Source organism: Panthera uncia, chromosome D1, assembly GCF_023721935.1.
Source record: "Panthera uncia isolate 11264 chromosome D1, Puncia_PCG_1.0, whole genome shotgun sequence".
Taxonomy (NCBI): Eukaryota; Metazoa; Chordata; class Mammalia; order Carnivora; family Felidae; genus Panthera; species Panthera uncia.
The window spans coordinates 81,471,039-81,482,683 of NC_064808.1; the positions used below are offsets into that span (position 1 = coordinate 81,471,039).

The following is an 11,645-nucleotide window of genomic DNA, read 5'->3' on the forward strand; positions in this document are numbered from 1 at the left end:
CCTGAACTCATGAATAAATGCCTATCAACAAGTCATTTGAGAATGAACAGCTGATTTGAGGCACTGCATAATGCAGGGCAGGTGTTCTTTGCTTTTCTGCACACACACACACACACACACACACACACACACACCTCACACACACACACACACACACACACACACACACACACATCTGATAGCAATTATATCTGCCAGAAAATTTAAAAGGAATTATAACATAAAATAAGTCATTCTTAAAAAATGGTTTAGAATACTTTTCAAATTTTTTTCCAGGAAATTTTAATTTTTAGATTTTGCTAAACTTAAGCACACAAGCTTGTTTTATATCAAGAATACAAACTATTACTGTTTTAATTCTAAATGAAGCACTTCTCTCTAGGACATCAAAAGATTTGGAAGCCAAAAAATATTACTACATAATCATTCAAAAAGGCCATGTGGCATAACATTTGTAAGGTTGAATTGCACCTGTCACCAATACAACAAAAGAATATTTTATATGCAAACCACAAAGCTTTGAACATTTGATAAATTATTAAACTGATGCATAACAAATCGACTGTCAAATGAAATGACACAAGTAACCACAAATTAATTAACAGAAATAGTTCAAAACTCCCAAATTTAAAACGTATAGGCTATCACCTTGAGCAAGTTACTGCATCTCTCAGTCTGTTTCTTCATGCACAAAATGAACAAAATAATTTTAACAATCTCTTAAAGTTGTTAGTAATATGAAATGAATTACATATTAAATTCTTAAACAGCCTGGCAAAGGTTAATAAAGAATGTCCTGTATTAGGAACAACAACAAAAACAATGTATTATATCAGGAACAATTTTTTTTAAATGACAACAGTGAAAAATAATAGTATTTGAAAAGAATAATCATAAAAATAAAAAAGACAGAGCTGTCATGACCTGCGGAAGAGTAAAGTTTTCAAGGTATTATAGTGTGTTTAGAGTACACACAAAATAAGAGAAAAAGAGCGCCTTACTGAAAAAGATAGCTATAGCCCCTCAAGGTGTATTAATACAACCTACCACCTTGATTCCTTGTCATCAGTCCTATTTTGCAAAATTTTATTCTTCCTCCTATGCTCTGCAGGTAAATCCCAGCCCTTAATATCAAGAAAGCCACAAACCCTGTACCTCCAGAAAAACAAAGTAAAAAGTTAATGGTATACAAAGTCCTTAGCATCTTCTAGTTTTATTAACAAGCAACCAAGTTGAAATTCAACTGCCAAATGTGTCTGCAATAAAAACTGCAAACTTTCATGTGAACAGAACTTTTCAACAATGGGGAGTTGTTCCAGTCTGTGAATAGGACAGTGTCAGTGTGACCAACAAAACTGGGAGCTGGACATTCCTGACACCCTTGTCCCCTGGCTAGCCTTTGATCATTTATATCTCCCAACCACATGTTTTTGGAAATCACTTTCGGGCAAAGTATATGACAACACCTACCCATATCCTGAAACTTATCCTTCATCATAGAGCCCTGTTTCCACAGCTTCTGCCTCAGACCCTCACTTTTATCTACCACCATTATGAACATTCCACAAGAACGAACATCAAACACAGGAGTGCTTTGTTTTTCTGGTCTGTCCACCCCCACTCCCAAACAGTCACTTTGTGTTTTAATTTGTATATTTTGGAAAACATCACGGGATGACAACAGCAACTGAGCCAAACAATAAATGACCTAAGAACTTTAAGACCTCATCTGGTTACCTGAGGATGTCCTGCACAGAAGTGTTGTGTAGTGTGCCTTAGGTAGACATGGGTTTCAGTCTTTACTACTCACTCAGGATGCAGTCTTGGAAAGGTGGCTTGACTTAGGTCTTAGTTCTCTTATTTGAAAATGGGTTAATTAAATCTACCTCACAAAGCTATTGTAAGCTCTAAATGAGAAGATTTCAAAGTGCCTAGTATATAGTACATGCTCACTAAATACAAGCTACGTTAGACCCTCCATCCAACTGTCCTGAGACACACAAATCTAAGAGAATTCTGGACAGTGGAAAAGACAAAACAAAACTCCGAAGTTTGTCAGTGTCACCTGATGAAAACGGCCAAGATGCTATTTCAGGGTAAGGGTCTGCAGGGTCTCCTGGGCCAGGCTGGAGACAAAAAGGATACTTGATTGAAATCTATGGCATTTTATTTCCCCCAAAGAAAAGTTGGGTTTGCCCAATTCAGTTCCTTTTGTTTACAACAAGAGAGAAATGAACAGCACATCCCCAGAGAGCTGTGACCAAGAAGGCAGGCCTCAGAGTTGCGCTTCGCTGGTACTTCGGCAGGCCCCTCACTGTCGACTTCTAGGCAACGCGCTCGCTCCGCAGTGTGTTCTAGCAAGTTCCGAGCCCACGCCTAAGCTTCCACCTTCTTTCCAGAGAGCGGTGCCCACCGCCCGGAACCGGCCCACCGCCCGGAGGGAGCTACTCGGGCCTCGCACCGGCCCCTTGCACCCCCGCAACGACCCGGCTGGGACCCCGCCCAGAGGCCCCCGATCGACCCCCTTCCGCCGGGACGCGGGCGCGCGCCGCTCCTCCGGCCGAGCCCCCAGCGTCTCCGGAGCCGGGACCGCTATTCCCGCCAGGAACCACTTCAGTCGCTCCGGGCCCGCTCTGCTCCCATCCGCCCCAAATCCTCCTCTCCCAAAGGCAGAAACATGCACACTCACCCCTGAAAAGCAGCAGGAGGAAAAAGTCAGACAGCTGGGCGCAGAGCCGGACCGTTGGCCGCCGCCTCAGCGCCATGTCTAGGGGAGCTGAGGGGCCGCGGACGCGCGGCGCAGCTAGGCTTCCCCGTGCGCATGCGCCCTGCCTGCCGGGGCCCCGACTACCCGCCCCTAGTTACCATAGCGACCACCTGGACCAGCACAGCCGTCACCATAGTAACAAGGGAAGCTGAAATTTGGTCGCTATGGATTCAGGGATGCTCAGGACCCAAGCGTATGAGGTCTCATTCAACGAATTTGATGGGAGGAGATAAAGAAACGTGTTCAAGAATGGGGCGGGGTAAATTTCCATAGCTATAAAATGAATGGAACACTACAGATCAGAGAAGGAGCACTCAATTAAAACTTGGAAATGAAGTATTTCCTCAAATTATTTCCACAAATCCTTATTCCACAAATAAGGATGCATTCTAATTGTCTTTAAAGCATTATAGCCTGCACCTCTTTTGAGTCACTGATTCCAAATGTGATAGAAGCAAAAAGCGCTGAAATCTATTTAAAACATAAGCAAGACATATATTATGCAGAATATAAAAGTGATGTCTTTCCGGGGCGCCTGGGTGGCTCAGTCGGTTGAGAATCCGACTTCGGCTCAGGTCATGGTCTCAGGGGTCCTGAGTTCGAGCCCCACATCCATATCTCTGCTGTCAGTACGGAGCCCTCTTTGGATCCCCTGTCCCTCTCTCTCTCTCTGCCCCCACCTCCGCCCACATTCTCTCTCCCTGTCTCTCTCTAAAAAACAAACATTTTTTTTTAAAAAAAGTGATGTCTTTCAACACAATACATAGTTTCTGTGGTAGATCAAAAGCATGATGGCATGCCCATAGTTTATTCTGCAGAAAAGCAGGATGATAATTCTTTGCTCTGATTTCTCATTATTGGAAAATGATAAGGCTAGGGTAGAAAAATGGAGCAGAATCTTATGAAGACAAGCAGATAAGATGAAGAGAAGGATAAAATGTACTGGAAGTTGGACCTAGGGATGCAGGAGGTTTTGAGTGTCACTTACTACCATGGAAATTCTTGGGGCGCCTGGCTGACTCAGTAGGTTGAGCACCCAACTCTTGATTTCAGCTCAGGTCATGATCCCAGAGTAATGGGATCAAGCCCCACGTTGGGCTTCATGCTGAGCATGGAGCCTGCTTGAGATTCTCTCTCTCCCTCTGCCACTCTCCCTCTGTCTCTCTCTCTAAAAAATAAAAAGTACTGTGGAAAAATCTTGAAATAGCTTTTATTATATCTAATATAGAAAGTATCCCTAATGCTCCAGGAAACAACAGAGTGAAAACAGAATTCTAAGTATAGTTATTAGTAAAATATGCCAGAGTTTACAACAAATATTTTTTATATATTTTTTTAATTTTTTGACATTTATTCATTTTTTGAAAGACAGAGAGGCATGGTGCGAGCAAGCAAGAGTCAGAGAAAGAGGGAGACACAGAATCCAAAGGAGGCTCCAGGCTTTGAGTTGTCAGCACAGAGTCCAACACGGGGCCTGAACCCACAAACCATGAAATCATGACCTGAGCCAAAGTCAGAAACCCAACCGACTGAGCCACCCAGGCACCCCTCCAGCAACTAATATTTTTTAATGTTTAACTTAGTGGGGGGTGCTTGGGTGGCTAGTCAGTTGAATGTCCAACTCTTGATTTCAGCTCAGGTCATGATCTCACAGATCATGGGATCAACCCCCACATCAAGCCCCATGTCAAGATCTGCACTGAGAGTGCACAGTCTTCTTGGGATTCTCTCTCTCCCTCTCTCCCTCTCTCCCTGCCCCTTCTCTTTTCCTCCGCTTGCGTTCTCTCTCTCTCTCCTCTCTCTCTCTCTCTCTCTCTGTCTCAAAAGTAAAATAAATGAATAACTTTTAAAAATGTTTAACTTAAAGACTTCATTTTTCACACAGTCACCCTACATTTTTTTTTAGCATTTAGTATTTTTAGCTTTCACAAAGTAGGAAACTGTGTGTGTATAATTCACATATATACCAAATTATGAACGCCAAGAAACATGAAATAAATTGAGGCTGTTGCCAAGGACATTCTTCAACTGTCATCACTTTATGATCTTCTTTATAACTTTTTATAATTGCTCAAACCTTTGCAAGTGTGAATTAATTACATTTTCAAAATCTCATAAAGACAGAATAAAAACTTTAAAAATAACTCAACCACTTATTATGATTTTGTCTTTCTTTTCTTTTTTTAATTTTTTTTTTCAACGTTTTTTATTTATTTTTGGGACAGAGAGAGACAGAGCATGAACGGGGGAGGGGCAGAGAGAGAGGGAGACACAGAATCGGAAACAGGCTCCAGGCTCCGAGCCATCAGCCCAGAGCCTGACGCGGGGCTCGAACTCACGGACCGCGAGATCGTGACCTGGCTGAAGTCGGACGCTTAACCGACTGCGCCACCCAGGCGCCCCTTGTCTTTCTTTTCTTAAACCCTCTTTCTGTTCCAGTTCTCCATATTCCAAAGTCACAAATAAAAATAGGTGAAAATTATATTATCATGGCAGCCTTTCTCCCTTCATCAAACACAACATACAGGAATTAAAAAGAGAAAAAATCTTCTTAGGCCCACTGACTTTTTTCCTTTTGTTTTCTTTTGTCTTATCATTCCCTTTAGTTCTTGGAAATATAATCAGGCATATTTGCCTTACTAAAAGAACCATATTGATTACCTGGGAAGTATGAGGTGTCTGACTGTGGACGGAATAGTTTTCAGAAACTAGTGCCTCTTTTCTCCTGCTTGATTTCCTGTGTTTGCATTGTGACATGGTTCTGTCTGTTAAATGTTTTTCTCTGTTAGGGAATCTTTTGAAATTCAGAACAAGACCACAGAGAAAGGCTCCATGAATATTCTATATGGAACAGAGGTTCCTATGAGAGTGGATGCAGGTGCTTCATTGTAAAACATTGATTTTCCTCCACAGATGGAGTCTGCATGTCATGGCTGGTGGTTGAGACACAATCCTGGAATGGAGCCTAACTGGTGATGCACCAGGACAGGGTAGAATGCCTTTGGCTGTCAAGTGATCTGCTTCTTCATATGATCTAATTATTCCCAGGAGAGCTTTGGCCCTGTTCAGAAGGGAACCAGAGGTCTGGAAGCATTCAGTGAGTGAAGCCGTGGCGTCTGTGCTTCTATCACCACATTATCCAACTGAATATGCTTGTTTCTAATGTGTGATTTACTAAGTAGAGATTCATTTCTTAAAAGAGTTCAGGGAACTAAATACACTTGTGCTAAACTTGAACAAAAGCATGTGCAATACTTTTCAATACTAATGCAAAGTGTAAATCAAGTAGCAAAGACTAGGGTTTTCCTGTGAGAATCACCTCTAAACAAACTGGAGAGGTCCTGGAATCAGCAATTACAAGAGGGGAGACATAAGCTCTGAAGTCTGATGGACAATGATTCAAACTCTTGGCTTTTGTAAAGTTGGGAAAGTTACTTAATTTCCCTAAGCCTTAGATTCCTTGTCTGTAAAATAGGGATAACAAACCTACCTCAAGTGGTCGTTGTGAAGATCATGTGAAATAAAGTTCCAAAACATACTAGGTGCTCAGTAAATATCTGTTGCCTGTGCCCCTTCCGTTTCCTACTATTTTGGCTCAGAATGGGAAAAATGACTACAATATTCCTGGAGAGTCTTGATAAAGAAAAGTACCTTCAGTCTGCGGTTGGGTCAAAGAGAATGAGAAGCAAAGAGGAACTTTTACATCAATGTGTATTTGTTCTCTCAGTGTGATTATATTCTTAAAAAGTAACATGGCTATGGCTTCTGCCCCTTCACTATGCCATTATACACCTGAACAATCACTTGAAGTCAACCCTCACAGCATGATAGAAGTAAGATCCATTGACTGAGGGAAGTCTGTGACCCTAGAGTTATTCTATAAAAGCATTCCTCTTCAGGGTTTATCAAAGATCCTGTTGCTCCATCTTACCTCCATTCAAGTTTCCTCTTCCTTGAAATATTTCCAACTCTGGTCTCTCACATGTTCTCCCAACTATCAGGTCCTGCTCCTTCTCTTCAAAGTATTTCTTTAATTTCATCTAAATAGAAGGATCCCCCCGCAATCTAAGGAAACAGTAGGGGATAAAACCTTCACCCCTTCTAATGAGATGTGCTGCTCATGCTATATGAGGAAGGGAAGTTCTTTTGTAGTTCAATTTATTTGCAAGGTCCTTTCTTTTGTAGTGGCACAGCTGAGAAAGGTCATATTAATGCCAAAGTTTTGGCTTAAAGTGTCTTCCTAGAGAGACACCTTTATAAGAAGCTGTTTAGCAGCCCTTTCATATTTCACCGAAAAGAGCCTGGGTGTTCGTGTGCTAGAGTGTGTTAGTGTGTGTTTTTGTGTAGTGTGTGTTTAAGTAAACATATCATACATGCCATGGGTGAAAGAGTCACTTACCTCTGCTACAGGAGGAATTAGAGTGTCCCATCACCATCAGCCAAGGTCTCTTTACTCACCAGTGGACCTGAAAACACAGCACAACAAACAACACTTAATGGACAATTTCATGGCCACAGTGGAAACCTAACTAGGGTTTGCTGCTCCAGGGCTGAGGGCCCTAAGAACTGTGAATCCCAAGTTCCCCTGTTGAGGTGTCTGCCTCAGTTCTTTCTTCGAGGAAGTAGAGAAGCAGGGCTTGGCTGGATGCCCTATCCAGACATGAGAGAAAAGGTGTTAGGGACAGCTAGCAAACAACACTTCCCAGACCACCTTTAGGAAGGACACCTGTGATGAGATAAAACAGACCAGTTCTCTCCTCTGCTTGCCCTGATGAATATTTCCACTGGTCTGGGGAGAAGATGGGAAGCTTTCCCTCATCTGTGCTTCAGTACTGAGGACACCAATGAGCATGAGCACCAGTGGGGATTATCTTGGAGCCAGACTGAGGAGCCGATTCAGGGGAAGGTGTGGAACTAACAGTGGGTAGAGAGCATATCTGCAGCTCTGCAGTTCAAGTTGTGCGCCTCCAGGATGCTCCAACAACTTTGTTTACAGATTGGAGATATTTTTATCCCAACCTCCAATTAGAGGTAATTTTCTTTTCCTACAAATTGTACCATCGAGTGTTTACTTCCTGGCAGCACCAAAGAGAGACCAGGGCCTCTGCTATTCTCCCTCTTTCACTGCAGGGAATCTTGCGCCTCCTTTGGAGTCCCTTCGAGGGTCAATTCTCTACTACATAGTTTGAGGAAGAGGCAAGTTCTTCCTGATGGCCTTGGGTCCAAGCGTTTGACCTGGTAATTTGTACTGAAGGAAGGATCTTTTTGTGGTTGCCATTGCAGAGATTCTGGATATCTTGTTCCAGGACTGGAAATAGTGGGTATTTCATTCTATTTCCCAGAACTCTAATGTGATGAGGATTATGTCACAAGCCTTTTTCCCTCCAGAGATTATTCAATACCAGGCCTCTTAAGCAAATGATAAGGGCTTTAGAGAAGACTCTGAAGTTTCTATTTAATCTCATGGAATTGTATTCCCACAAAATTTGGGATTGGGAGGAGTGGGTGTGTTTGGTCTTCTGTGATGATATCAAGTACTCAAGATACTCAATAGCAATGCAGAGATTTACTGCAGTTGGGAGGCCACTGTAGCCTTACAAAGGTCAGAGAACCATCTCCTAAGAGTGTCTACAGTCTGCACCCTTTATACTCTGAGGTCTCCCCTTATTCCTATCAGTCTTAGCAGGCAGTATTTTGTCTTCTGGCCAGGCCTTGTTCCCTAGAATTGCACTGCCTAGTGTAGTTCAAGCCTAGCATTCGCAGCTGCTGAGGACAGACTCCCAGAAGAGGTGGGGAGCTCTGCTAAGCACTAAGATACTCCTTGCGCACCCCCCACAGCAATGGCCACCTCACTGCCACCAGTCTAAAGCAAACTGCATCAGTTTCCATTCAGATTATTAAAATGATCTGCAGGCACCTGCCTGTATCTTCTGTCTCTAGACTTTTCTCTTCAAAATTGTGAGTAGCACAGGGACTAGAACATTGGTAAGTGCTCAACGAATATCCGTGGAATGAATGCCTATAAGACTCTTCATCTTATAAACCCAATATCAGCTCATGTTGTTCTGTTTAAAATTCTTAAGTGGCTCCATATTACCTTCAGAATCCAGTTAAAATCTCTTCTATAACTAAAAAAGTCATGGCTGAAATAAAGAAGTCCTTTGGTCATGAATAACATCATGTCAACATCTCATATTACACCCTCATCTATAGCCTTGAATCTAGCTACTCTCAGTTATTTGAACTTCTTACTGCTTGTCATGCTCTCTTAAGCCACTGGAGTAACCTACATGGTCCCTTTTGCCTACATTGTCTCCTCTTCAGCCCACTCAGTTTTCTAGCTTTCATGTGTCTTTGAGGAACCACTTCAAACATCACGTCTTCATGGAAGAATTTCTTGACCACATTGTTCCTTCCAAGATGATTTTTTTTTTAAAGAATCTATTACCTGGATTCTATGATTCTTTTTTTAAAAGTTTATTTATTTATTTTGAGGGGGGGGAGGGCAGAGTGAGAGGGAGAGAGAGACAATCCCAAGCAGGCTCCATGCTCTCAGCACAAAGCCCAACATGGGGCTCAATCCCACTCCTTCCAAGATGATTTAGGTGCCCCTCCTCTGTCCTTCCATAATACACTATGCTTGCATATATTTTACACTTTATCACATTGTATTCTAATGCCATATTTTCTCTAGAGTTGTTTTCAGACTTCTAGAATTTAATAGTTTTCCACCCTCCTTCTTTTCTAATATACACCTTTGAGACTACAATTTCTTTCTAAATGCTGCATTATCTGCATCCCAAAAAATTATGCTATATATTTGCCTTTGTTATCACTTGGCTCCAAGTATTTTCTAATGTCCTATATGATTTCTACTCGACAATTTGTCATTTAGAAGTCTGCTTTATTAATTTCTCAATATCTGGGGACTGGGGACTATGTGGCCATTACTGACTTTTAGGTTTTTTTTAGTATTTATTTATTTATTTATTTTGAGAGAGAGAGAGAGAGAGAGAGAGAGAGGGGAAGCAGGGGAGGGGCAGAGAGAGAGGGAGAGAGAGAGAATCCCAAGCAGGCCCCATCTTCAGCACACAGGCTCGATCTCATGAGCCAAGAGATCATGACCTGAGCCAAAATCAAGAGTCAGACACCTAACTGAGCCCCCCAGGTGCCCCTACTGACTTTTAGTTTTATTGCACGGTGGCCAGAGAACAAGGTCTATGTGGAATCAGTGCTTCATATTCACTGAGAGTGACTTTACAGCTTAGTGAGGGTGAGTTGTTTTAAATGCTTCCTGCATACTTAAAAAAAATGTATTCTCTAATGGTTAGGTATAAGGTCTTTTATATATCCACTCAGTTAAATTTTATTGTGCTACTTGAAACTTCAATATTTTTGCCTCTTAAAAAAAACTTTTTTTAATGTTTATTTTTGAGGGAGAGAGAGAGAGAGACAGAGTGCAAATGGGGTTGGTGCAGAGAGAGAGACACACAGAATCCGAAGCAAGCTCCCAACTCCTGAGCTGTCAGCACAGAGCCTGACGTGGGGCTCCAACTCACAGACTGTGAGATCATGACCTGAGCCAAAATAAGACGCTTAACCAACTGAACCACCCAGGCACCACAATATTTTTGCCTTTTTAAAAAAAAATGTAGCTAGTAATTTCTGGGAAAGATTTGTTAAATATTACACTATGATTATGGATTTCTCATAATTTCATTACAATTCTGTCGAAATGCTTTTTGTTCTTAACTACATGGCGTATAGTCTCAGGAGTGTTGTACCATTCTCATGACACCATGAAGCACTGAGGCTTTCACCCTCTCCCTGTCTTCCCTCCTCTCCCTCACTCTCCCTCTAGCTCAACCAGAAAAATGCTATCCTTGTCTGCCTCAGAGCAGCTTCTTCTATTCTCAAGTTCCTTGGAGCCTTAGCTACTCTCCCAAATAGGCCTAGTAAACACTTTCTTCCAAATAAACATAGTCTTCTCCATGAATAAAATCATGGCAAATGCAACTATCAATGTTGCAAAACACATGTGATAATTATGCCTTCCACATCATATTCTGCAATTGGAGGACCATGAGCTCAGTGCAGGGCTTGTGGTATATCTCTACATTTGTCCTCCTAAGGGCCAACTGCATAGTGGTTGCTTAATAAACATGTTAGAATGTTAAGTAAAACACACTGACATAGGTATCACAAGGACATATGTTACAGAATCTCCCACAAAGATTTTCAGAACAAAAGAATGTCCTTGTGCTGGGGCACCTGGCTGGCTCAGTTGGTGGAGCATGTGATTCCTAATCTCAGGGTCATGAATTCAAGGCCCATATTGGGTGTAGAGATTAGAGGAAAGAAAGAAAGAAAGAAAGAAAGAAAGAAAGAAAGAAAGAAAGAAAGGAAAAGAAAAGGAAAGAAAGGAAGAATATCTTTGTGCTCGGAATGATTGAGGAAATTGTCACCTTCTTCCAGATTGAGGAGATCTAGAAAAACTGTATAACCTTGGGAATCACCTTCTATCATTTAATTTTCCATCTAGCACACATTATATTGTATATGTTCTTGTACGAGTTAGGAACCAGAGATAATAAGGGCATAGTTTCTTTCTTCATGGAGCCCACAGTCCAGTGGGAGAGACAGGAACAAAAATAATTATGCCTTAGGGGTCTAGTAACTCACAGAATGAGCTGGTATGGATATCTACTGCTTTACTGAACCATGCAGGGAAATTCTGAATAGAGTATAACAGAAAAATTAAAATGCATATTGAGCTTGAAGTAAAGAAATAAATCCTCAAGTGACAGTAACAGGGAGGAATTTAAAGCCAAAAGAGTAGCATTGCAAACCAAAGCCTTGGTGGTGTGAACAGCAGGAG

General features: G+C 41.8%; 1 protein-coding gene across 1 annotated transcript in view; it reads right to left on the reverse strand.

Annotated features, from left to right (window-relative positions):
• JAM3 (junctional adhesion molecule 3) overlaps nucleotides 1-2,810 on the reverse strand; it is an 84,410-nt gene extending 81,600 nt beyond the window's left edge. Inside the window, exon 1 of the mRNA XM_049654050.1 lies at nucleotides 2,690-2,810. Within this exon, the coding sequence (XP_049510007.1) occupies nucleotides 2,690-2,765 (76 nt within the window). The 5' untranslated portion in view covers nucleotides 2,766-2,810. The remainder of the gene's footprint in view (nucleotides 1-2,689) is intronic.
• Between the last annotated feature and the right edge of the window lie 8,835 nt (nucleotides 2,811-11,645).